We start from the raw sequence: 21,282 nt of genomic DNA, 5'->3' as shown, positions 1-21,282 counted from the left end.
TCCCTGGGATTCTCCAGGCAAGAACACTGGAGCGGGTTGCCATTTCCTTCTCCAATGCATGAAAGTGAAAAGTGAAAGGGAAGTCGCTTAGTCGTGTCCGACTTTTCGCGACCCCATAGACTGAAGCCTACCAGGCTCCTCCGTCCGTGGGATTTTCCAGGCAAGAGTACTGGAGTGGGGTGCCATTGCCTTCTCCGTCCATTGGTTAGGAGCTGCCATTATTTAAAATTTAAACTTGAATGACAGAACGTTCCAGATAGGTTCCTTTTAATCAGTTTGTTCACAAACAGGTATGCACATAATGGAGTAAATTTGTTATCTTAGTAAATGTTTATTGAACTCAGGATGTATTTAATGAGAGTTTTTTATGTAGAACTTTCCAGTTAGGATGGCAGGACATTTTTATAGTACTTTATAGTTAAAATTCTTTCGCTCACCTTTTTAATGATCACATTTTCTGTGTCTAATGTAGTCTCATTTCACAGGAAAAACACAGCTATATTAAGACGCAAGTAGGAGCCGCTCAGGTTAAACTCACTAACTGAAAAGGCAACGAATATTGCTTCCTTAGGCATTCCTGGAGATGATTCTGCCTCCAGGATGTTTTCCTCTTAGGAGAGCTTTGTTCCTGTAATCCGGAGAGATGGCCACTGGCTCTCCTGTAATTACGGTGGTCTTAACAGTCAGGATCTTACACAAGAGTGCTTTTCTCCTGTGCCCTGGCAAAAGTCCACGGAAGCCTCTGATTGGATTGGCTTGTGCCCACGTACAGTGGGAAATGGCCTAATCGCCCTCCTCTGAGTCACTGTGCTGGTTTAACTTCTCCGTGCAGCATGGATTAAAGTAGCATTAGTATGGAGTCAGTTTTCCAGGAGGAGGGTACTGAATAGATTACGACCCCTTGGTGGTAAATTTTAAAAGCTAAGACTTGGGTTTCGAAGATATATAAGCTTGATACTTACATAAGCTTTTTAAAAAGTTAACCTATGAATACTTAGACATTCTTTATATTAACGTGCTCTTACCTAGACCTGAGTAGCGTTCAGTGAGGATTTTTCACTAGCAGTATTTACAAAGCATGGGTCATGGTATGAAATGAAAACAAGAATGCATTAGGTTTGGTCTCAACACTTAAGGAGCAGTGGAGTCTTCAGAGACTTGATAGACAAGAAAGGATAGTGAATATTGGTAATATGAGGTTTAAAACGTTTTAAATTTGTGCATTCTTTTAGTATTTTCCCAGGCATAAATGTGACAACTGTTCCTAGATTTTAGGGCTCTTGCAGAGCCAGTTTGTTTGAAACTGTTTCTTTAGTCGTCTCTGCATTATCCTCACATTAGCACATTCTTGCTTTTCAGGTGGAGTTAGGGTAAGCTGATAGATATTAGTACAGTGTATTACATTTTATAATGGAGGTATGTACAAAAGTATCTTTGGTATGCATCCTGTTATGGGGTGGTTCATCCAATTATGCAGAATATTTTACTGTTAATATATTTCAATAATTGTATAAACTGAGCATTAATTTACATATTTTAACTTAATGAACTTTTTGAAAAAGAAGATTTAAGTTAATTCCTAAAGAATAGAAACTAGCTTAGTAAGTACTGGCACACAGCTCTACACATATAGGTCCAGTGATGGACTTGCCTTTTTGTTTTTAGACGAACTCTTAAAATGTCCTAAAATACCGTTTATGTGTTGTAATATTAAAAGTGAATGTTATCCTTTGTAAAGTGACTTTAAGTACAAATTGGTTAGGAGTGCCTCAGTAAATATTGAATCTGATCACTAGGTGATCAGTGTTTTGTGGTGATTAATTTCTTTGTAGAGAAAGCTTACAGTCTCCTTCCATGAAAAAGCCTGGTTGTCAGCTTTCTGAAATTTGATCGAAAAAATGGAGGGTGAGCAGCATTCATGTATGGACTTTTCTGTGTTAGCCTGTTTTATATCATCTATGTTGCTGTACGAGGGTTGAATTCAGCTGTATGTGGGAGATCTCAGATTATCAGTGAATTAAATTATGATTTTGGTCTTGTGTAAAAAGTTGGTAGAGGGGTAGTTTAGATAGCTTAGGGATGGTATGGGCTTCCCGGGTAGCTCAGCAATGCTGGAGCCCCCGGTTTGATTCCTGTGGCAGGAAGATCCCCTGGAGAAAGGATCGGCTACCCACTCCAGTATTCTTGGACTTCCCTGGTGGCTCAGACTGTACAGAATTGGCCTGCAATGTAGGAGACTTGATTTTGATCCCTGGGTTGGGAAGATCCCGTGGAGGAGGGCATGGCAACCTACTCCAATATTCTTGCCTGAAGAATCCCCAAGAACAGAAGAGCCTGGCAGGCTACAGTCCATGGGGTCATAAAGAGTTGGACATGACTGAACGACTAAGTACAGCACAGCAAAGGGATGGCACTGTGAAATTCATCAGGTTCAGGCTCGTTTCAGCTATCCGCTCTGTAAAAGCTAGAGTCCTCGTTCCCAGGGTCCAGATAGCAGTTATACTCAACTTTTAGGCAAGAGGAGGGAGGGAGGGACAGGGGGTAGGCAGAAGGCTCAGCCTTTAGGATGTTACCTGAAAACTGCCCCACAACACCCTGCTCGTATGTTATTAGCCATTATGTATGTCCACGTCTTGGAAGGGTAGGAGAGGTAAAGGAATTTTTATTAAGGGCATGCATATACCCAGCTAAAATATGTGATTTTCTTAGGAAGGAAGGAGAGGTAATGATGTAGGCGATTAGCACATCAGTAGGCTCTCTGGTGGCTTAGCCGGTAAAGAATCTGCCTGCAACATGGGAGACCTGGGTTCAATCTGTCGGTCAGGAAGATCCCCTGGAGAAGGGAATGGCAACCCATTCCAGTATTCTTGCCTGGAGAATCCCATGGAGAGAGAACCTAAGAGAACACGTCTGAGAAACTCACACTTTGTCTTCACTTTGAATAGGCTCTCAGTTCCCTTTGTCCCCACTTAGCTGCGCTCAGTGCCCACCTGAGCCGCGCTTGCTGTCCTGAACGTTTTCCCGAGAATGAGCCTGTCCTCAAGATTTCTTGCAAAGATCTTCAAATGACCAGGCGTGGAACCCACATCCCCTGCAGTGGAGGCAAAGTCTTAACCACTGGGCCACCAGGGAAGTCCCCTCAAGTTTCCTGTCTGGCTTCTTTGCACAATTTGCCTGCTTTCTGTCTAGGCAGTTAGATTTTTCAGCTGTGTCTGCTTCATTTATTCACTTTTCTTTCACCTTTTAGAAAATTTCATTGGAACTTCTTGTATGCTGTTGTGCCCTTTCCCATTCTTTTTGTCCTAGTGCAGTTACAGCTTTTTAATTTTTATTGCCTTTCCAGTGGAAGTTTGAGAGAGGGAGCAGAGAAGGTTGTTTATTCAGATCTCTTTGTTTAGCAAATAGCGTATTTGCATTTTCAGCTTTCTTCTGTGTTTATATCAATTTGCATTCTTCTTGGCAAGTAAATTTTTTTCCCTCCACATCCTCAGGAATACTCACTGATTAATAATTTAAATAAGTTGCTTTTTGCTGAATAGATGGGTGCGAGATGGTACCCAGTTTTAGGTTGCATTGCCTTGATATCTCTGAGATCCAGCATTTTCTGTTTGCTGGCTGGCCACTTTCTTTTTCTGTAAATTGCATGTCCTTTTTTTGGCCCATTTTCTACATTGTGTTTTCCTTACTGATTTTTAAGAGTTCTGTACATTTTCTGGCAATTTATCCTTTTTCTATTATTTATAGTACAAATATCATCTTTAAATCTGTTTTTTGTCTCTTATGTTTATGGTATCTTTTGTCACACAAAAGTCCTTGCAATTTTTTTTTTTTTTTTTGGTCTTGCCTCCTGTCATATGGGATCTTAGTTCCCCAAACGGGGATCAACCCTCACCCACTGCAGTGGAAGCTCAGAAGCTCAGAGTTTGAGTAATGAAATACTGAAAAGTGTTTTATTCTCCTCAAAATCTGTTGTTACAATTTTTTTCTTATTTCTGATGTTGCGTATGATTACCCCCCACCCCCCAATCAGATCTCTTGAAAGTTCAGAGCCATCTTTTTTTTTAAACCAAGTCTGCTTAACCTTTGGATTTATGCTGTCATTCACTTGTTTCTTTTTCCTCTTTTTGTATAGAATGATTAGCTTCTCAGCTTTTTTTGTTTTTCGAATACATCTCATTTAGGACTATATGTTTTTTCTGAATCTGCTTTCAGTTGCATCCAACTGGTTTTGGTATGAAGTATTCTTGTTGACATTTTTAAAATAATTTGTAATTTTAGTTTTCTTTAATGTGAGTCTTTTATAGAGCTTTTGTAACATTTGTAAATTTGTGTGTCACTTTTTTGTGGGTTAATACGTAGTTTGCTGCATTATGGTACTGTCTTTTTCTTTGTAAAATAAAGTTGATGGAACTAGTTTCATAATTCTGCAAATTTTCCCAAGCACTAATGTTTTATAAATCAAGAAAGAAATTTTGCTGTTCCATTTTACTTCTCAGCTGTTGCTTACATTCTGATTGGTGGTGAAGATATTGAGATAATATTAGCCCTAACGACATTGCTACAGTTTGTTAATCAAATAGAGTATGGTGGATATAAAGATAAATAATACTTGACCTTTGATCTCAAGGAGTACCTGTAGTTGCCAGACCTTAGTTTGGCTGAGTTAATTTTATTTATGCTACATAGATGAGTAAACACAGATTTAACAGGAAAAGTTAAAATCTTTGTTTGATAAATAAAGTGGCTTGTCAGGACTGTCTTCATTATTTGTAATCCTGGAGGGAATTTGCTGCCATACTCTACTGCAGCAGTGCTTCTGTGAGTGATTCTTCATGAGATAGATTGGGCAAAGAAGGAAGTGTGAGGGTAAGGTGCAGGAGGCATCCACTGGCTCTAATCAATACCTGGCCCAGCGCTCTGGTCTTCTGTATCTGGTTGGTGGGCTTGGAGTTGCCCAGCCCTCAGTACTGACTGGGACTGGATGGCTTACGTGAGTTGTGTTGCGGTATCACTTTCCATGTGGATTGGTTGTTCTTGGTCTCCATACCATCCCCCTAAAAAGTTTTTTTTTAATTAGGATTTTTGGAGAAGACTCTTGAGAATCCCTTGGACTGCAAGGAGATTGAACCAGTCCATCCTAAAGGAGATCAGTCCTGGGTGTTCATTGGAACGACTGATGTTGAAGTTGAAACTCCCAGTACTTTGGCCACCTGATGCGAAGAGCTGACTCATTTGAAAAGACCCTGATGCTGGGAAAGATTGAGGGCAGGAGGAGAAGGGGATAACAGATGAGATGGTTGGATGGCATCTTTGACTCAATGGACATGAGTTTGAGTAAACTCCGGGAGTTGGTGATGGACAGGGAGGCCTGGTGTGCTGCAGTTCATGGGGTCGCAAAGAGTTGGACACGACTGAGCGACTGAACTGAACTGAATGGAAATTTGTTTTATCTTTGGTATATTAAAATAAATATATTCGTTTGCTATTTTTTTTCCCCATGAGATTTAAAAAGTTGAGTTCTTAGTTATTTGCTCTAGAGCCATTGAGTTCTTAAAGTACTGCTGCTGCTGCTAAGTTGCTTCAGTTGTGTCTGACTCTGTGCGACCCCATAGATGGCAGCCCACCAGGCTCCCCCGTCCCTGGGATTCTCCAGGCAAGAACACTGGAGTGGGTTGCCATTTCCTTCTCCAGTGCATGAAAGGGAAAAGTGGAAGTGAAGTCGCTTAGTCATGTCCGACTCTTCGCAACCCCATGGACTGCAGCCTACCAGGCTCCTCCATCCATGGGTACTAGAGAATATAAAAAACACTTCTGAATATTTGCAAAATCAGAATCTGTAGCTCCTGTTTTTCCAACATGTGCTGTGTGTCTGAAATCGTTCATCTCAGGTTGGGACTAGAACCCATGTGCTGGGCCTTGAACCCAGCCAAAACCCACACTACCTGGTTTCAGTTTAGAATGAAGTTGAGGTTCTTGATGTCTCATCGCAGAAAGAATAGAGTGAGAGACAAAGTGATAGGTAAGAAATGGATTTACTGGGATTCAGAGAGAAACACACTCCACAGACAGAGTGGGGGCCATTGAAGAGAGCAAGTGCTGCAAAATGTGGCGTGGTTAGTTTTTATAGGCTGGGTAATTTCATATCCTAAAAGATGATGCTGTGAAAGTGCTGGACTCAACATGCCAGCAAATTTGGAAAACTCAGCAGTGGCCACAGGACTGGAAAAGATCAGTTTTCATTCCAGTCCCAAAGAAAGGCAATGCCAAAGAATGCTCAAACTCACACACATTTGCACTCATCTCACACGCTAGCAAAGTAACACTCAAAATTCTTTAAGCGAGGCTCCAACAGTATGTGAACTGAGAACTTCCAAATGTTCAAGTTGGATTTAGAAAAGGCAGAGAACCAGAGCTCAAATTGTCAACATCCGTTGGATCATAGAAGAAGCAAAGGAATTCTAAAAAAACACGTACTTCTGCGTTATTGACTACACCAAAACCTTTGACTGTGTGGATCACAACAAACTGTGGAAAATCCTTCAAGAGATGGGAATACCAGACCATGTTACCTGCCTCCTGAGAAATCTGTATGCAGGTCAAGAAGCAACAGTTAGAACTGGACATGGAACAACAGACTGGTTTCAAATCGGGAAAGGAGTATATCAAGGCTGTATACTTTCACCCTGCTTATATAACTTATATGTAGAGTACATCATGAGAAATGCTGGACTGAATGATGCACAAGCTAGAATCAAGGTTGCTGGGAGAAATCAGTAACCTTAGATATGCAGGTGACACCACCCTTATGGCAGAAAGTTAAGAAAAATTTAAGAGCCTCTTGATGAAAGTAAAAGGGGAGAGTGAAAAAGTTGGCTTGAAACTCAACATTCAGAAAACTAAGATCATGGCATCTGGTCCCATCACTTCATGGCAAATAGATGGAGAAACAATGGAAACAGATTTTATATTTTGGGCTCCCAAATCACTGCAGATGGTGACTGCAGCCATGAAATTAAAAGACACTTGCACCTTGGAAGAAAAATATGACCAACCTAGATAGCATATTGAAAAGCAGAGACATTACTTTGCCAGCAAAGGTCCATCTAGTCAAAGCTATGGTTTTTCCAGTAGTCATGCATGAATGTGAGAGTTGGACTATAAAGAAAGCTGAGCACCAAAGAATTGATGCTTTTGAACTGTGGTGTCGGAGAAGACTTGAGAGTCCCTTGGACAGCGAGGAGATCCAACCAGTCCATCCTAAGGGAAATCAGTCCTGAATATTCGTTTGAAGGACTGATGTTGAAGCTGAAACTTCAATAGTTTGGCCACCTGATGCGAAGAACTGACTCATTTGAATATACCCTGATGTTGGAGAAGATTGAAGGCTGGAGGAGAAGGGGACGACAGAGGATGAGATGGTTGGAATGTATCACCGAGTCAATGGACGTGAGTTTGAGTAAGCTCTGGGCTTTGGTGATGTACAGGGAAGCCTGGCGTGCTGCAGCCCATGAGGTCCCAAAGAGTCGGACACAACTGAACTGAACCTGTGGTTAGCAGTGTCTCCTTTCTTTTGAAAAGAGTTAGTTTCTTTGTGGAGTTTACTCCATACTATGAAATCAGGTATTAATGATTTCCGGTGACTACTGTACTTATGTTTCATTTTTTCATACTTACATTTCATGTTATATAACCTATCCTAAAATGAAAGTTGCTCAGTCATGTCTGACTCTTTGTGACCCCATGCACTGTACAGTCCATGGAATTCTCCATGCCAGAATACTGAAGTGGGTAGATCTCCAGGGGATCTCCCCAACCCAGGATTGAACTGAGGTCTGCTTCATTACAGGCGGATTCTTTATCTGCTGAGCCACCAGGGAAGCCCTTCCTCCCTTACCAGAGAGTCCAGCCATCTCAACCTGGACAGCTGGCAGGAGATAAGGCAACTTTCTGAGTCACTAATTCCTGGTTCATGTCAGAGTCATGTCACTCCTTGCAACACCATGTACTGTATCTTGCCAGGCTCCTCTGTCCATGGAGTTCTCTAAACAAGAAAACTGGAGTGGATTGTCGTTTCCTTCTCCAGGGCATCTTCCCGACCCAAGGATCGAACCTGGGTCTCCTGTATTGCACGCAGAGTCTTTACCATCTCAGCCACAAAGGAAGCCAGCCTATCCTAAGACACTTATTTTACTTTGAGAATTCCATCACGTAGCTTTTAGGCATTTAAATGTAGGATATAAATGTACTGTTACCCCACACAAGTCAAATTTTGAGAGTTAACCCCAAAAGCTTTGGAGTAAATAGATACAAAGAAATTTGGTATGTTCTGTGTAGCCTTTCTTTTTTCCTTGATCCATTTGCAGAGAGTATTTTCATTTCCTCCTACTTCCTTCCGGTTTAGAGCAGAGGTCAGCAAATGAAGGCCTGCCCAGCTGCCTGCTTTTGTGTGGTCTGGGGCACTCTCTAGCGGGTTGGCACTGGGAGCCTTGGACAGCTGGGTAGGGTGCTCCCCTCTGCCCCGTCCTCCCTTTCATTTTCAGTGTCTGCCTCCCTGGCCGGTAGCCAGGCCTCACTGCTGCCCAGGACTTGCTTAGGTGTCACTACACATTGGATGTTCTGCTTGGCAAGTGGCTTGGCAGTGAATGATGTAATCTCGAACCAGGAATTGGTGACTCAGCAAGTCACCTTATCTCTTGCCAGCTGTCCAGGTTGAGATGGCTGGACTCTCTGGCAAGGGAGGAAGGCGTGCTGGAATTTGTCACCGGGGCAGAGATCAAAACTGACTGCGTTGACCGCTACCCACCTCTTGTCTCCTGGATTTCTCACTGCCTGACTGAATAGTTTTCCTTCAGAGAACTTCAGCTGATGGTAGTTAGATACCTGTCCCTAGCGATCCCATCATTTGAGGTGGCCCAACCAGGTAGAAAGGGTGCAGGGCAGGGCAGATGTTTTCTCTTTTGTTAAGTTGTAACAGGTACCTGCATGTCATCCTTGATTTTTGCCTTTGTTCTGGCAAGGCCTAGGATGTGCTCAGTCACGTCCAACTCTTTGCAACCCCATGGACTAGCCCGTCACGCTCCTCTGTCTATGGAATTCTCAAGGCAAGAATACCTGAGAGGGTTGCCATTTCCTCCTCCGTGGGGTCTGCCCGACCCAGGGATCGAACCCACGTCTCCTGCACTGGCAGGTAGATTCTTTACCACTGAGCCACCTGGGAAGCCCAAAGACGAAGTGTGGGGATCCCTGCTCTGTAGCCCTGTTGGCCCCTTTGCTATGCTGGCTCGCCCTTAAGGGCTGTGGCCTCAGGGTCTCTGTACTCACTTGTCTCTCTTTATGGACACATTCTTTAGTAGTTCCTATTTGTTCTCAAAACAGAATCTCAGGTTTTACGTTTCAGAGATAAAAAAGTTGCTTTTTGAAAACTTTGCATTTTGCTGATTTTTTTGTTTGGAGCTAGCAATGAAGCTTAGCAAATAAGATCCAGTTCCTGCTCTCAGGGAGTTTAGAACCGATTAATACATAACTGACTGTGGTAAGTTGTGAAGGGAAAATTCTGGGCCCTAAGTGATTGTCAGTGGAGAGGCGTTTAGAAAAGGCATGACATTGACTGCTGCTGTTGCTTCTGCCACCACCATGCGTCACCTGACTGCTTCAGTGTAGTAGCTTCCTGACTTCTCTGGACTCCTGCCGTTTGCACACCTGTGAGTCAGTTTTCTACAGAGGGTCTGGGGTGAATCTGAAAATAGATTAGCTCGTGTTACTCTTGTCCACACCCTTTGGTGCTTCCTCCTCTTAAGCAGTAGTAGAAGCCAAAAGTCTTACAGATGCACTCGAGGCATCATTACTTCCTTGATTTCATCTGCTGTTTTCTCCTGTGCTTGCTCTCCAGCCATATCCTCCTCATTGTGCAGAGGTATTTTCAGGCATACGTTTTTCTCAGATTCCTGGCACTTGTTCTCCCTTCCACTGGTGATGCTTTTCCCCACATCCCATCACTTCCTTCGTGCCCTATTATACATGACATTAAAAAATTTTTTTTTGTTTTATGTAGTCCAATGACCATGTTATTAAAAAAAAAAACTATAGCCTTCTCATGTCACCCCCTGCACATGACCTTATCCCTCTCACCTCTTTATTTCTCCCATTGCATTTAGCACTATGTGCTATTCTGCATTGTTACTTAATTTTGTTTTGCCTCCAGCTCTAAAAGTAAGCTGTACAAGGGTGCAGATTTTTTAATATTTATATACTGCTGAATTCCTGTTGTAGAACTGTGCTTGGTGCATGGCAGACTGTTAGCATGGGCTTCCCAGGTAGTGGTAAAGAACCCGCCTGCCAGTGCAGGTGTCATAAGAGACTTGGGTTCGATCCCTGGGTTGGGAAGATCCCCTGGAGGAGGGGATGGCAATCCACTTGACTATTCTTGCCTGGAAAATCCCACGGAGAGAGGAGTCTGGCAGGTTAGAGTCCATAGGGTTGCAAAGAGTCGGACATGACTCAAGCGACTTAGCACGCATGCAAACTGTTAGTATGTCTTTGTTGAAAGAGTGAATGAATGAGGACGAGAAAAATGGGAAATTGTGATGGGAAAGTTTCTGGGTGAAGGGAAAGAAAATGGGTGAATGTCCTGAGCCAGGAGAGAGCACAGAATCTTAATGCCTACAGTGTGTAGTGAATATTCTTAGTTGAGGCTGGAAAATTGGGTAATGAATGATATCACAATTTTTGGATGGAATTATAGTGGGAATCCAAGAATACTCTCCTACATAACCACAGTACAGCTTTCAAAGTCAGGAAATTAACATTGATTAAATATTACCATTTAATCTGTTGTACTCATTCAAATTTTGCTGACTTTCCTATTAATGTTTACAGGTCCAGTATCTAATACCAGATCTTGCATTGCAATTAATTGCCTTTTTAGTCTACTTCAGTCTGGAACAGTTCATCAGTTTTTGGTTGTTTTTCAAGACGTTGGCATTTTTGAAGAGTAGGTACAGGCTGCTTACTTTGTAGAATGTCCCTTAGTTAAAGGGCTTGCCTCTTATTTTCTTGGATTTTATGCATGGTGGGGCTGTTGTATAAACCCAAATGATGCTGTGTTTTTTTTAATGCACCTTAAGAAAAGCATGAGGTTGATTTGTCCCATTGCTGGTAATGTTTGATGTTTATCACTTTGTTAAGATGGTGTCCGCCAGTTTTTTTGACCTCACAGTTAATAAGTTATATTAAGTAGTAAGTAACAGTTAGAACTGGACATGGAACAACAGACTGGTTCCAAATGGGAAAAGGAGTTCGTCAAGGCTGTATATTGTCACCCTGTTTATTTAACTTATATGCAGAGTACATCATGAGAAACGCTGGACTGGAAGAAGCACAAGCTGGAATCAAGATTGCCGGGAGAAATATCAATAACCTCAGATATGCAGATGACACCACCCTTATGGCAGAAAGTGAAGAGGAACTCAAAAGCCTCTTGATGAAAGTGAAAGTGGAGAGTGAAAAAGTTGGCTTAAAGCTCAACATTCAGAAAACGAAGATCATGGCATCTGGTCCCATCACTTCATGGGAGATAGATGGGGAATCAGTGGAAACAGTGTCAGACTTTATTTTTCTGGGCTCCAAAATCACTGCAGATGGTGACTGTAGCCATGAAATTAAAAGACGCTTACTCCTTGGAAGGAAAGTTATGACCAACCTAGATAGCATATTCAAAAGCAGAGACATTACTTTGCCAACAAAAGTCCATCTAGTCAAGGCTATGGATTTTCCTGTGGTCATGTATGGATGTGGAAGTTGGACTGTGAAGAAGGCTGAGTGCCGAAGAATTGATGCTTTTGAACTGTGGTGTTGGAGAAGACTCTTGAGAGTCCCTTGGACTGCAAGGAGATCCAACCAGTCCATTCTGGAGATCAGCCCTGGGATTTCTTTGGAAGGAATGATGCTAAAGCTGAAACTCCAGTACTTTGGCCACCTCATGTGAAGAGTTGACTCATTGAAAGAGACTCTGATGCTGGGAGGGATTGGGGGCAGGAGGAGAAGGGGACAACAGAGGATGAGATGGCTGGATGGCATCACTGACTCGATGGATGTGAGTCTGAGTGAACTCCGGGAGTTGGTGATGGACAGGGAGGCCTGGCGTGCTGCGATTCATGGGATCACAAAGAGTCGGACACGACTGAGCGACTGATCTGATCTGATCTTGTGGGGAGATACTTTGAGATTCTGTAATACCCTGTTTCCATCAAGTTTATGTTTTAGCTTCTGGTAATGATTTTACCTGAATCAGATGTATTATGAAAGGGGCAACGTCGTGACTTTGCTCACCTCGTTGTTTCTTCTAGATTCATTGGTTGGCATTGTATATTAGGGTAGAGTTTTCCCTGTTAAATTGTTTGTTCTGTTTACTTTAGAATGATCTTATTTTCCTCAGTGGAGTATGATTTGCTATTTGTTTGAATTATTCTGGACTTGGCTAGTGGGAGCTGCTTTCAGCTAGTTCCTGTGTACTTTTGACATTTCCTCCTCATGTTTTAAGTACTTCCTTAACTTTCTGGCATAGCTGAATGTTTAGGCTTGACTTGAATTTTCTCATTGTCAGCCATGGGGTCCGTCATTTCTCTAAGGAGCACTGGCTCTGTTTATTAATTATTAATTAATTCATTTATTTATTGGCTATACTACGCAGCTTATGGGATCTTAGTTCCCGGACCAGGGATGGGACCCGTGCCCCCTGCAGTTCAGTGCAGAGTCCTAACCGCTGGCCCACCAAGGGAAGTCCCAACGCTGGCTCCATTTAGTGCAGAGCATAATTTATCTGGACTCTAGGTATGCTTTTTGCTACTTAGTATTATTGTTGCTAGAGCCTCTCAGCATATAAATTTAGGAAATACACACACACATTTATACCACTTTTTGTATCTGTATTACACTGTGTTAAAAATGAGTTCACACTGATACCTCCAGTTCCAGTCCAAAGCCAGTTTCTTCTAGCTGTCCACTATCCCATATTTGTAACTCTTTTTTTCCAAGGCAGTTAGAAACCTGACTCCCATTATCTTCAGTGTATTTAATTGTTCTGTTCTTCCTGTTTGTAACCAAACTTGTAGCCATGGCAGCCATAAACTTGATCTCTGATTTGTCCTATCTGCTCCCACCCCTCCTGAAAACTAAGCTTCAGAAATAACAATTGCAGTCAACCCTGATGACTCGTGGGAGGGGATGGGCAGGGAGGTGATAAGGGGTAGAAGAAAGATTAGAGGCCAGTTAGAAGCTTGGCCTTGGACACCCCTTAACCCCCACCTTGCTAGCTCAGAGGTCACGTTTCATGGTCATTCTGGCTGCTATATGGAGAACAGATGGAAGAATGAGAAAGAAGAGAAAGGGTGACTGGCTGGGGAACTTGTGGATTAGTCTGCTTTCAGGGGAGAGGGGAAATGTTGGCACACTGTGTAGCATTGGTGGAAATGGATGGGGCGGACATACTGAAATCACATTTGAAAGCTGGTAAACCTGGGCAATGGTACCCCACTACAGCACTCTTGCCTGGAGAATCCCGTGGACAAAGGAGCCTGGTGCGATGCAGTCCATGGGGTCGCGAAGAGTCAGACATGACTCAGCGGCTTAACTACTTTTCACTTCCCTGCATTGGAGAAGGAGATGGCAACCCACTCCAGCACTCTTGCCTGGAGAATCCCATGGACAGAGGAGCCTGGTGGGCTGCCGTCTGTGGGGTCGCACAGAGTCAGACACGGCTGAAGCGACTTAGCAGCAGCAGCAAACTGCTTTTGCTGCTGCTGCTGCTAAGTCACTTCAGTCGTGTCCGACTCTATGCGACCCCATAGATCAGTAGTTTACCAGAGGTGTTAATTTGTCCAGTGGATGTAAACAATAACCTTAATAAGAAATAGTATTTTAAGAAATGCATTGGTTACCTAGGCAGAGGTTAGTTTGCTTTTAGCGAATAATAGTAGACAAATATTTTTCTTTGGTGCTAAGAGTTTTTTGTTAATAGTTTTTTCATTGCATGCTTTTTAGCTATAGGTTTACACATTAAAAGACTATGTTAGTTAATTTTAAAATGGCTGATTGAAATCTAATTTGTGGGCCACTGAAAGTAAGCATGCGTAATTTTAAGTATACTCTTAAACCAGTTGTATTTATATAAATGTGTGTAATACTTAGCTTTGGTAATTTTAGGTTTTGACTGGTTTTTATATTGATCAATTATTTTTTATTGTTCCTTTTTCTTCCTGATTTATGGAGATGTAATTGACACTTAGCTCTGTGTAAGTTTAAGGTATAGTACAGTGTAAGGATTTGACGTTAAGTCATGAATTGGTGAGTACTGTAAGTTTAGTGAATATCCATCATCTTATATAGATACAAAATTAAAGAAATAGAAATCTTTTTCCTTGTGGTGAGAACACTTAGGATTTACTCTCTTAACAACTTTCATATATAATATAAAGCAATGTTAATTACATGTATCATATTGTGTTAGACAGCCCTGGTATCAGTACTTAGTTACCTTATGACTAGAAGTTTGTACCTTTGACTGCCTTCATCCAGTTCTTCTCCCCTCAAGTCCCCACCTCTGGTAACCGAAAATTGGATCTCTTTTTCTGTGTGTGTTTGGTTTTGAAGTAGAATTGACCCACAACACTGTGTTAGTTTCTGTCACACAGCATAGTGATTTAGTATTTCTGTACATTTCAAAGTAATCCCAATATGTTCAGATGCCATTCGTCACCATACAAAGATATTACATAACTATTGACCACATTCCCCGCACTGTACATTCCATATCTGTGGCTCATTTATTTTCTATTAGACATTTGTATGCCTAATCTCCTATACAATAGGGAAAAGACAGCTTCTGAAGTAAATGGTGTTGGGAAAACTGGACTACTTCTCACACCATGAGCAAAAATAAATTCAAAATGGAATAAAGACTTCTAGATGTAAGACCTGAAGCCATAAAACTTCTAGAAGAAAACAAAATACACTGTTTGATATGAGTCATATCTTTTTATGTCTCCTCAGTCAAGGGAAACAAAAGCAAAAATAAACAAATTTGCTCTCTTTTTCAGATACTATGATCAGATCTGTTCCATTGAACCCAAATTTCCATTTTCTGAAAACCAGGTAAGTCATTTGTTTTAAAGTTACATGTGATAATGGTAAATCACCCATTTCCTCTTACCCTTGGTGTTTTATTAAAATAAACAGTGCCTCTTCACTCTCTAGGTTTTTATAACACTTTTAAATGAAAAACTTTTAAGCCCATCTGTTATGAATCTGTGCTGCTTTGAAGTGTCTATTGAAATTCTGTTCATGCCGTTCCTCAGTCACTTCTGTGCTCATGTAGTGCATTGGATTGCATTTTTCTTCCTGCATTTTTTATCTGTAGGAAGTATGGACCAAGATAATCTGTGATGTCCTTTCCTTTGGTTTTTACAGAATAAAGTAGGAAACTATATGATTCAGGACGTATTTAGTTTCAGTTTATGTGCTTTAAAAATTATTTGCCCAAGTTGCATTTGCATATAAACTTGCAAATACTGTTATGATTAGGTGTTACACTGTAGGCATGTCAGTCTTTCTCTTGAAAGATAGATATTGAAAGTGCTGATGATTTCGTGCAGTTATATTTGGGACACTTGTTAAAAGTTTTTAACTTTTGTGACATTTCTAAATGTTAAAATAGTTTGTACAAAATACTTTAAGCATAAAGTTTTTACAAGTCAAGTGATGTGGTGAGACTTGTTTTAAAATACCCCAGGAGAAAAAGTATGTGTGTGTTGGTGTTTGGATTGGAAAGTGTGGGTAGATGAGTGGAGAAGGGTAGAAGACTGATGTGTGTATGTGAGTTCCTTGTGTTACTGTCTCTACTTTCAGGTGTATTGAAAATTTCTCTCAGCCATAGTTGAAAAATTTTGTATTGGATTGCAATACATAATTTAAAAGAGGCTAAATTCTTTTAACCTTCACACTGTGGAATAGTTTAGAGTGAGATGCAGTTTTTAATAAAGTAAACTTTTTATTCGTGTATAAAACACACACAGAACAGTTAACAAACAGTGTATAGCCTGAGTCATCACGAAGTGAGTATACACGTCTGCTGCTGCTGCTAAGTCACTTCAGTTGTGTCCACTAGCCATCACCCAAATCAAGAAATAAAAGTTTATCTCATCCTGGAAATTCTCCTACTTAAGTGCCTGTTCTGTTCAGGTCACTGTGGATTTGTAAAGATGCGCAAGACCATGTTTTCTGGAGAAGATAGTGTGTGTGTGATTACTGTGGAAGAGCAACGTTGCAGATATCCTACTGCCTGAATTTTACTTTCAGAAAAGAACATTTCATGGTTCACAAAAAGGAAAAGGAGTAGTTTGGTTAGAGAAGATAGTGTTTTAGACAGATTGAAACTTTTGTCCTTTTCTTCACTGTGGATTGTTTTTTGAAAGAGACTGAATGAGATTCAGGAAGGTAACATAATTTTCTTTTTCCCCTCCTCTTTGTATCAAGATCTGCTTGACATTTACCTGGAAGGATGCTTTTGATAAAGGTTCACTTTTTGGAGGATCGGTAAAATTGGGTATGTAATTTTAAAATAAAAATGACAGGAAATTTGTTCTATCTTGGATTGTTTTAGTCTCCAAAATTGCTCTCCTAATGACTCTTTGTAAATAATGAAAATTTTTATGTTTCGTTTTCTTTTTAACTTCAACTTCTAATGAAATTTCCAAATACTTGTAGAGAGCCTATGTCTTGCCAGGCACTGTCCTAGTTTTAAAACTGAACAAGATAGTTGTATTCAGTCTGGTTGGAAGATAGCTGATCATTTTAAAGTACAGTGGGAAGTATATTAACCTCTGAAGAAACTTATGAGCACCTAGACAAGGAAGTAGTTAATTCTGCTCTTGAATGCACGTGATGTTTGAATGAATCCTTGAAGGATGAATTTGTTTTTTCCAGGTAGAAAATAATGTTACAGGTAGAATAACCAAAAGTCAGAAGAGTGAAGGCTTTTTTTTATCTACCAGCTCATCATGTTAACCTTTCTGTGTGTTAATTTTCTCATTTCTGAAGTGGGATTATTAAATGAGTGGAATACATGTAAAGTCCTTAAAACAAGACTCAATAAATATTAGCTACAATGAATAATATTAATATTACATATAACTATAATATAATGTGTATGCATTATAGGATATATACTATATAACATTATATAACAGTATCATATAGTATAAGTTACCATATTAACACATATTAATATAATTATTGATAAGAGTTGAAACTCTGGGTGATGCGGGAATTTTGGAGGGTGAAGCCATTGGAGAGTAGATTGTGAAGAGTTGCAAGTGTGCTATCAATTTGTGTTCTTCCCTCATAGCTTATTCCACCTGGGCACTGTGAAAGGGCTTTATACATGTTATCTAACTAAACTCCCTCTTAGCACAGTGAGAAAAGGCACTATTCTTACTAAAACTGGTTTAGAAAGATGAGTGACTTTCTAAGATTTAATGAAACTGTATATGACTCAAAAAGCCTAAATCCAGAGACTAGAGAGAAACAGACCCATTAAACTGGTGAGAGATGAAGAGATTAGACCAAGTATCGTGTCTGTGGGTTGGGGAAAGGATGGTTTTGAAAGAGGGTTCAGAGGTGAAAACCAATGGATCTGCTGGCTAGAAGGAATTGATGATTGACTTTAAGATTTGTAACTTGGTTTGACCTGTGGATAATTATTCTTTTCAATAGACAGGTCAAGTTTGACTTTTCTGTGTTATATCTGGGTAGAAATTTCTCTTTGGCATTTAGATGTAATGTATTTAAAACTCAAAAGAGGTGGAGACGTAGATTTAGGAACAGTTTCCTTAAAAGATAATAAATTTATCTTCTCTGGTAGACTGTGGGTTGGGAAGAGTATGAAAGCCAAACTAGGGAGTATAACTTTTAGGGGAAATAAGAGGAAGAGTTTCCTGGGAATGAGGTTGAGAAAAGGCTTTCAGATCTCGGAAGAACCAGGGGAAAATAGAGATGGGATTGAATTCCAGAAGAGTTTCAGAGGTCGTGCAGAAGAGTTTCAGAGGTTGTACGGTCCAGTGGTTCCCAAACCTGGCTGCATGTTGCAGTTACCTGGGGAAAATGTTAGAAATACTGATTGTATTTACAGACAAAGATAACAGTCTGCCAGATGTGAAAGGAGGACATTGCAGGGTGGGCCACTGGGTTTCATCTCTTTGAAAATGCCTGCATGTGACTTTGATGTTGAAACATTGTTGACAGAGTCCAGATGTAGGTCAAAGAAGGTTGTAAAATTCGCTAGCTCAGTCGATAAAGAATCCACCTGTAATGCTGGAGACCTGGGTTCAATCCCTGGGTTGGGAAGATCCCTTGGAGGAGGGCATGGCAACCCATTCCAGTATTCTTGCCTGGAGAATCCCCGTGGACAGAGGAGCCTGGTGGGCTACAGTCCATGGGGTCACAAAGAATTGGACACGACTGAGCAACTAAGCACAGCACAACACAGGAGGAGAAAGAAGATTCCCTAGGGCAGGCTGAAGTCAGGTTGTGTTGGGTTGAGAGAGGACCGGAAGTTAGGAAATGCGAACAACACATGTGGGTGCTGAACAGCTCAGTTCAGAAAACATGCAGTGACGATTTGGGGACAGAGGGGTCATTATGCTGAGAGAGAGGCAAGATCAAGAGAAGGATTTCCAGTACTGCTGTGACAAGCAGATTCTTTGGCTGGGAATAAGGAGCAGGTATCCATAGAACTAGGATACACTTAAGTGAGATAGATAAAGTTGATGAATCGAGATCCTAGAGGAATTGGGATGGAAAAGAATTGAGCGCACATATAAAACAGGAGGTAGAGATCATCAAGGCATTTCTAGTATCAGTTACGGGGGATTAAATGTCCATCAGTAATGTTTAGGGTAAATGAAGCATGGGCTGCCCATTCCTTAGAATATTGTGTAATTTAAAGTATTAAGAATGATATATATTTGTTGACATGTAGACCTGTGTCCACTGAATATCCAATAAAAGACATGTTACAGGTGAGAGCTGCTATATAACTCAGGGCCCCAGAGTTGGTCTCCTTGGGACACCTTTTGTATAAAACCCAAGGTGATTGCTACTTCCTGGATGAGAAATTGTCAAAATAAAATAGCAGACTATGACCTGGGATGATAATGTTTATGGGAAATATAATAGGCTGGGATATATATTTTGTAAAAAAAAAAAAAAAGTTTTATCTGTTGCTTGGAGTATATTTCATTGTTCTTGAAGTCTGCTAATTCATATATTGGATGAGCTGTTGTCATATTTACACTGTCACTTTCTTGTACGGCTCTGTGTGTACATTTACAAGTTTTAATTGCTCTACCAACACATACATTCTGTGCTTTTATCATAGTCTCAAGATTTCCCAAACTCTCAGTCTCATTATTTGTCTCTCTCAACTCCCCTCTTCCTGAGTGGCTCTTCTGTTCCCTTGGCGTCTTTTCTTTCTTGAGTGTGAGCCGTTTGCTGTCTAAAGCTTCTCTATAATGATTATCCTTTAGTTTAGAATCATTGTTTTCTGAATATTGTGTGTTCCTCCTTCACTGGAATATATTCTTTTGTTTTTGTTTGATTTTTAGTTTTGACTGTGCTGGGTCCTGCTGTATATGGGCTTTTTATAGCTTGGTGAGTGGGGGCTACTCTCTGGTTGCGTGCACGGGCTTCTCCTTGCCTTGGCTTCTCTCACTGTGGAGCACCAGCTCTAAGGTGTGCAGGCTGTAGTAGCTGTGGCCCCTGGGCTTAGTTGCCCTGTGGCATGTGGGATCATCCCTTCTGATCACTAAAAACTTTTAGTGATCAAATTTTCATTTCCAGGGGCTTTTTCTTACTCGAGGAGTATTCTTTTTTAATAACATCCTGTACTTGTTTTATGGATGTACTGTCTTTGAATCTCTTTTAAGGATGCTCATGAGGATCTTGGAAATGTTGCTTTCTGTTACTGAAATTGTTTTTGTTTATTCTGGGTTCAGATTTTCAGTTCACCTTGATCTTAATTTTTGTGTGTGTTCTGCTCCTGGTTATTGTAGATTGTTAATACATTTATTTAAGAAAGTAGGTTAGAGTATTCTTGAGTATTCTTGCCTTGAGAACCCCATGAACAGTATGAGAAGGCAAAAAAATATGACACTGAAAGATGAACTCCTCAGGTCGGCAGGTGCCCAGTATGCTACTGGAGAGGAGTGGAGAAGTAACTCCAGAAAGAATGAAGAGACAGAGCCAAAGCGAAAACAATGCCCAGTTGTGGCTGTGACTGGTGATGGAAGTAAAGTCCAATGCTGTAAAGAACAATATTGCATAGGAACCTGGGATGTCAGGTCCAGGAATCAAGGCAAATTGGCAGTGTCAAATAGGAGATGGCAAGAGGTGATGTTTTAGGAATCAGTGAACTAAAATGGGCTGGAATGGGTGAATTTAATTCAGATGGCCATTATATCTACTACTGTGAGCAAGAATCCCTTAGAAGAAATGAAGTACCCCTCATAGTCAACAAGAGTCTAAAATGTAGTACTTGGGTGCAATCTCAAAAATGACTGAATGATCTCTGTTCATTTCCAAGACAAGCCATTCAGTATCACAGTAATCCAAGTCTGTGCCCCAACCGCTAATGCCAAAGAAACTGAAGTTGAATGTTTCTGTGAAGACCTACAAGACCTTCTAGTATTAACACCCCCAAAAGATGTCCTTTTCATCATAGGGGACTGGAATGCAAAAATAGGAAGTCAAGAGATATGTGGAATAACAGGCAGGTTTGACCTGGGAGTGCAAAATGCAGCAGGGAAAGGCTAACAGTTTTGCCAAGAGAATGCCATTGGTCATAGCAAACACCCTCTTCCAACAATGCAAGAGACCACTCTACACGTGGACATCACCAGATGGTCAATACTGAAATCAGATTGATTATATTCTTTGCAGCCAAAGATGGAGAAGTTCTATATGGTCAGCAAAAACAAGACTGGGAGCTGACTGTGGCTCAGATCATGAACTCCTTATTGCCAAATTCAGACTTAAATTGAAGAAAGTAGGGAAAACCACTAGACCATTCAGATATGACCTAAGTCAAATCCCTTATGACTATACAGTAGAAGTGAGAAATAGATTCAAGGGATTAGATCTGATAGAGTGCCTGAAGAACTATGGATGGAGGTTTGTAACACTGTACAGGAGGCAGTGATCAAGACCATCCCCATGAAAAAGAAATGCAAAAAG

The 21,282-nt window shown here is 40.9% G+C and overlaps 1 protein-coding gene across 1 annotated transcript in view; it reads left to right on the top strand.

Moving 5' to 3' along the window:
• Positions 1-21,282, top strand: part of PDCD6IP (programmed cell death 6 interacting protein) — a 72,068-nt gene that overhangs the window by 1,389 nt on the left and 49,397 nt on the right. The window contains exons 2-5 of the mRNA XM_010835578.1: positions 473-512; positions 9,664-9,701; positions 15,093-15,147; positions 16,528-16,597. Of these exons, the coding sequence (XP_010833880.1) occupies positions 473-512; positions 9,664-9,701; positions 15,093-15,147; positions 16,528-16,597 (203 nt within the window). The remainder of the gene's footprint in view (positions 1-472; positions 513-9,663; positions 9,702-15,092; positions 15,148-16,527; positions 16,598-21,282) is intronic.

The sequence above is a fragment of the Bison bison genome, unplaced genomic scaffold (assembly GCF_000754665.1).
Source record: "Bison bison bison isolate TAMUID 2011002044 unplaced genomic scaffold, Bison_UMD1.0 scf7180017864043, whole genome shotgun sequence".
Lineage (NCBI taxonomy): Eukaryota > Metazoa > Chordata > Mammalia > Artiodactyla > Bovidae > Bison > Bison bison.
This window is presented reverse-complemented; position numbering and strand designations above follow the sequence as displayed.